The sequence below is a fragment of the Camarhynchus parvulus genome, chromosome 10 (assembly GCF_901933205.1).
Source record: "Camarhynchus parvulus chromosome 10, STF_HiC, whole genome shotgun sequence".
NCBI classification, from domain to species: domain Eukaryota; kingdom Metazoa; phylum Chordata; class Aves; order Passeriformes; family Thraupidae; genus Camarhynchus; species Camarhynchus parvulus.
Genome location: NC_044580.1, coordinates 10,430,801 through 10,437,140, shown reverse-complemented (window position 1 = coordinate 10,437,140; position 6,340 = coordinate 10,430,801). Strand labels below are relative to the sequence as shown.

The 6,340-nt window shown below is 43.6% G+C and overlaps 1 protein-coding gene across 1 annotated transcript; it reads right to left on the bottom strand.

Moving 5' to 3' along the window:
- Positions 1-1,195: 1,195 nt before the first annotated feature.
- On the bottom strand, positions 1,196-4,934 carry USP50 (ubiquitin specific peptidase 50). The gene is given in 8 exon segments (XM_030955295.1): positions 1,196-1,234; positions 1,236-1,286; positions 1,288-1,350; positions 1,352-1,496; positions 2,602-2,744; positions 3,214-3,411; positions 4,023-4,218; positions 4,627-4,934. Coding segments are annotated over 8 exon segments (1,023 nt in total). The 5' UTR covers positions 4,815-4,934.
- Between the last annotated feature and the right edge of the window lie 1,406 nt (positions 4,935-6,340).

Sequence of the window (6,340 nt, the reverse complement as noted above, 5' to 3'; positions counted from 1 at the left end):
GGGTTAGTTTTCCTTTTCTGATAAGGTTAGCATTCAAAAGTCTTACATTTTGAGCTTTTACCTGTCTGTCTGTGTCTGTCTTGCTGGTGGAATTAAGACCAATACTGATTGTTTTCCAGAAGCTTGGAAGCTGCAAACAAGTTTGAAGTGCTGGAGAAACAAAAATTACATCAGTAGAGCAATGCCTTTTTCTTTCTTCTGTATTAATGGTCACTCCATCCTCTCTTCTGTAGCACAGTCTGGTCTGGTTGTGTGCTTTCACTTTGGTATCCTTCTGTTAGTTCCTGAAAGGCAGCTTAGAACAACCTACTATACTTAACCAGCAGAAAAACAAGAATTTCCAGGTAAGTGCATCTGTGTGCTCAACATCCATATTTTGAGGGGTGCAAGAAGGTTGTGATGGAAAACAGCCCTGGCCCTTGTGCACATGGAGCAGATGCACGTTCCTTCATGGCTTAGGGCTGTAACTGTCCTTTCTAGGAATCACTTCCTGAAAGACCACAACAGCTGATCAGTGGTGCACATGCTCTAGTTTATTGATGAAATAGGAGTTGGCTAATGCTGCTGGTGAATTCTAAGTGCTGCCCTACCCAGTGTTCATTTTCAAGACTAACAGGGTGTCAGTAGCCTTGGGAGATGTAGAAGAGGAGGTAAGCTGTGTCAGCCTGCACTGCAGAGTCTGGGATCTTGGTGACCTGGGCATCATCAAAGCTGTACCAGTGCTGGGTGATTGAGTGCTTGCAGAAGGCCGTGTAGTGGCCATAATCCAGATCTCCAGCATGGTTCTGTAACAAACAACACAGTCTGTTAAAACCAGACTCCTGTTCTGTCTCCTTAGAGGCAAAGCTAGGAACTGGCAATGGTTTTTATGTATGTACTTGGAAAAGGTGGCACAGAGGGTTCTAGCCCCTTTTGGCCTAGGGCAGGGAATGTTAATTCAAATAAATTCTTTCAAACAGAGTAAATGGATGATGATCATGCTTATTTATTTTGCAGTTACATTTGTAACCCAACTATTAGCCCTGGTACAGGTCACTATAAGAGGACCCCATTGTTGTGAGGCATGTCCTTATTTAAAACCAGGATTCCTGCTGGATCAGCCTGTGAGTTTACTCTAAAGAGTAATTATGTGCCAGGAGTGCATTCTTTTAAAACTGGGATGTTGGGGAAGAAGGAGAAATAATGTCTCTGTCCTTCAGTTACGTACTGTTACTGGATTATGTCCATGGCTGGTAGAAAAAAGCATACAACAAAACATGCATTAAATTATAAATCATTATAACATTCAGTCCAAACCAACACAGGCTTCATCTGTTCCATGAGCCAGGGCATTCCCAATAAAAGCAGGAAGGGCAAAGCTTACCACTACAGCACACAAGCTGTACTCTGTATTGTTGTGACATGATGTGGAGATGTAGGGAGAGAGATCCAGATCACTGAATGGATAGCAGACAGTGGTTGAGAGTTTCCTTCTGTGCTTGTCCTGCCAGGCAAACCTGAAATGAATTTTTGAATGATTTTAAATGACCCTCAGCTTCTGTTTGTGTTGTGGTCATTGCTTAACTGACTTTCCTAGGAGGAGGAAAAGCCAACAACTGACTACCCAGCATTTGAAAGAAAGATCTCTGTTAATGTTGTGAATTGCAGTAAACTGACAGAAAATGCACTAAACCCACATGACATGTCCGGCAAGAAAAGCAAAGCTCTTGCTTCCTGATCTTTCAGCCAAAGCCTGAAGTAATATCTGTGCATCACTCTCTCTGCGTCCTAAACATTTTGGACTGGACTGCAGTGCCAGTGTCAGCTCTACTCTCATGCCAGACTTCATCCCTCTTCCCTCTGTAACTTTGAGTACATCACTGCACTTTTAAACATTTACAGTGTGGCCAAGAACTGCAGCTGGGGACCACATGTCCTTTGAGAATGTTGAGAAAAGCAGATGCTGAATGGAAAATTAAATAAGAACTTCAAATAACATAGTTCTGGGAAGTCAAATCATCCCAGAGCAGTTTTCTTTATAGGTGGAAAGTTGTTAAGAAAAAAAATTCTTTAGAATAAATTCAGCATCTGGCTATGTGTGGCTAGTGAAATCTGTTAACCCAGGTGCTCCTTTGCTGATGCACCTCTCTGTTTAGGCCTGATTTAGTAAAGGGATAAACAAACCAGAGTGTCTCAACTGCAGCAGCAGCAAGCAAACCACTGTGTCAGTCCTGTTTTGGGAACCCAAGCTACAGGCTCTCTGAGCTGCCACAGGAACTGATTCACAGGGGTCATACAGGGACTGAATGAGCCACTGCACTGGGCTGTAGTCAGTCACTGCTTGGTGGAGTTTCTCTTCCCTCTGGAGAGCAGATCCCAAGTATAGAGAGAAATTTGATGGGCTGCAGGACATAGGCAGAACACTATACATGAAATTCAGGAATGCAACTTGCATGTTTGACAGCTGTATTTCTGTAAATGCCCTTTTAGCTTTCAGGTATCTAAAGTACTAAACCCACTTATTTGCAGTGATTTGTTTCCATTCAGGCAAACACAAGTGACTGTCCTTGATGATTCACATTACCCAGGAGCTGGCTATGTCCTACCTCACTTAGACTATACCTCTTTAGATGAAAGATGATGATCTGTGGTGCCTTGGTTATGGAGGCCGTTACTGTTGCATCTTGGTTGCTTCCACACCAGCAGCAGTGGATTTGGTTGTTCCGAGTCAGTGTGTCTGGCTGAAAAAAGCATTCCAGGCAGTCCTGTCAAAGGAAAAAAAAAAACAAACATCACTTGATTGAACAGATCTCCCTCCACCCATGAAGGTGCTAAGCAATGTTAGAGATGAATTTGCTCCCCCTAACTGAAGAGTGATGCAGCAAGGCTGACATTACAAATTCACAAGACAAAGCAGCCAACATTGGCTTCCATTCTCCCCGCCAAGGCAGAATTACTTGGATGACTGGAAGAAACCTTCATGACTGCTATCGAATGATCTTAATATCCTTCATTCCCTGGCAGCTCTTGAGCATTGCTCCTGTAACCTTAGCAGTCTCTGTGGTTCTGAGACCAGTAAAGACACCCCACATCTAGGGACAGATCCAAGACACTCCATTAGTGCCCAGGAGACCAAAGTAACTAAAGCCCTGCATTTTTCCAATAAAACTTATTAGTCTAAGCCTCTACTCCCAGATGAAGCAGAAACCAGCAGGAATGTGCTGGCTGTTGTACCTGCAGAGAGCACACTCTGGTGGAAGGGATGGGCAGGGAGAGGACAGTGAAGCTCTCGGGTTTGTCACTGAGGGCTTTGCATGTCAGACATCTGATGGCATAACTGAGCTGTCCCTCAAATAAGTGTGTTATTATAGATGTGCCACTGCTACTCCTTGTGCTTGCTCCTGCAGCAGAGCTCTGTCTTTCTTGGTTTGGCTATACAGAAGGAAAAAGATTGACAAAATGTAGATAAGCAATTGTTTTGAGAATTCACTGGGTTTTAATAGGTGATGCCCACTCCCTGGGTTGATCAGTTGGTAGTCTTGCCACAGAACATGGCTCTAAAATACTGTTACTTTACTTGATGGTTCATACATGTAGAGTAAGATTGCTTCTTTTTCTGAGAGAAAAGTAACAAAAATACAACAATTCAGACATTTGATAGCATTAATTGCTTGAAAAGCTCTTTATCAGTGGCTGTGGAGGGGAAAAAGTCATGGGGGCATGGCAGACCTGTAGTTTTCAGGCAGATGAGAAAGTGGAAGAACATTAACTGTGGAAGGAGAGAGGAGAGGGAGAGGTTAGGACAGTGAAGCTACACGAGCATTGTCATTTAGATGGGGCTGCAATTTGATGGAGCATTAGATAAGAAGCAAATTAATAATTGTGTGTACATGGGTCTGAAATAAAGGTAGAAAAGGAAAGTTATTAGTGGCCCCATCATCGAGTTCAGAAGAGGATGATAAGCAATTATTACATCGAATGCCAGGTCACGAAATGCAGAGGAAACAGCTGTAGTTCCCAAAACACCACAGCTGGGCTCTCACCTGCTTGAAAGCCTCGTGGAGGTCATCCAGCACACAGATGAGGAACTCCTGTGCATCATGCTGAGTCCTCCTGCTAAAAGCTGGGTACCGCTTCCCAAAGACAGAGTGAAAAGCCTCAGGGGAAACAAAGTCAAACTCTCCAAGCCACATGTCAGACACCAAACAGCCAAAGGCAGTTGCAGACTCTCCAATCTCCCTTGGAAAAAAGGGGAAAATTTCAGGTGATGGATGAAAAAGGAACGTCTGCCTTCAAATGGGAGCACAATACAGAAACTGAGAAAACAGATGCTGGTACAGTACAGCTTTGGCAGCTGTCACTTGGCTTGAGGGACTCTGCAGATCCCAGAAAGTGGTAGGAATCATCATCAAGACAACAATAACAGGTATTACCATCAATGTGGGAAGAAAAGTATCATGCTGAAGGACCAGCAAGGAAAAGGGCTGGGCTCTCAAAGGAGAAAAAAACCAGCTGGTGGCCAATCTGACTGGAACTGCCTGGGAGAAGCTGGCAGGTGCTTTGGACATTCTCATGGCAACACATATCCTTTGGCAGGAAAATAGTGCCAAGCAGAAAGCTCTCAGTACTGTGAACAAACCAACTCACTCATGCAGGGCTGTGTTCCACTTCCCTGAGAGGAAATACTGCACGAGCGGGGTCAGGCTGCAGAGGCACTGCAGCACCGCGTTCATGTAGCACGTGTTCTCCAGGTTCTGCAGCCCTGTGAGCCCTGGGTGCAGGCTGCTCGTATCCTCCAGCTGTTCCTTGGGGGAGTACTTCCATTTCCATGCCATCCTTCCACCTACTATGAGAAAAATCTACAACAGTGGAAATCTAAAATGCTACCGTTTCTTCTTTAAAAATTACATTCACATTTATTTTCACCAGGTTTATAGTGGCAAAGACTCTTCATCTTCCCCACTAAGCTCTTTCCAGTATGGTAAGATACATCATTATGAAGTTTTATTTAAACACCTGAGGTTTTAAGAGTTATTCCTAAAATTCCATTTAGTCTTTTACTCCATACACAGTTACTCAAAAACTACCACCACTTGTGAATAGCCATTTTTAGGGCAAAATGTTTAACAGTGCATATTACATTATATTTCATTTCCTTGGGTACAGTACTCACCTATTTTCTAAAACCATAGGTTGCAGTCCAGATGCTACTAGAAGCAGGTTGTTCTTCAGATTTTTGCTATAAAATGTTACTTAATTCATGTTAGGAAAATTTTAGTATGTTTGTTTTCTGGCTGCATATGTCCATCCTGGATCAAAGTGTCCCCATACCCAATCAGACAGCTGAGATGCTGAACACAGACTCTACACCACCCCCATCTGCTCACCAAAGTTGCTGTTCTTTTTTAGAGGCTGATGTTGTATTCTGAGGCAGGGCAGAGAACTCTAAACCCGCAGCAATCTCCGTAGAGCAAAGACGAGCAGTGCCCCATGTGTTCAGTCCCGTGTTCCATCCCGTCACCCCAGCTTCCCCTGCCCCAGCCCCTTGTGATGTCACCTGGTAACACTGGCCAGGGAACACACCTGGCCAGACCTGCCTCCATCTCCTTCCCTGTGCCAGCCAGAACAGAAAACTTTGGAAAGAGAGGGGTACCCACCCCATTCCACTGAGCAGGGAGCTTTGGCCCAACACCTTTATCCATGTTTGCTCACTTGGATTAGGATTTATTTTTGCCTTGCTCTGCTGGAAGGGCAGTGATGACCGAGGGTGTTGACCATAAAGGGATGGAGCTACCTCAAAACATCATAATGAATTAGCTTCTTGGTGTTATGAGGATTTTCCTGAGGGAAGAAAACAAGGTATGGCAGATGGCTTTTAATTAGCTATGTTAACGCAGTTCATCTCTAAATTCCATATGCCACTGAAGAGCAGCACTTTTTCCCTATTTAACAGACAACTTGGAATGTAACAAGTACCCACAGAAGAAGCCCATGAAGTGATGTAAAAAACTTCCTAATCAACTTGTAAAACTTCAAAGGATGTCTCCAGCACTCCTGGGACTGCTGTTGCTGCTATTGACCCCTCAAAATCTGGTTTAGTTTTGTAAATGGAACTGGATATGTTTATTCCCACTTTTTGTGGAATCTGAATCAAGACTGACTTACTATTTTGATGTAGCACAATACACCAATCCACATGGGTGCTACCAACTGCAAGCTTTGGGACTGAGAATTAACTTCCCATCACTCTCACCACAAAGTGGATTATTGCAAAAAAGTTTTAATTGAGAAAAGAAATATTAAACCATCAGAACTTTTTTCAGAGGCCTTGTTACATATTGAAAAGTCCTATTTTTTTCCC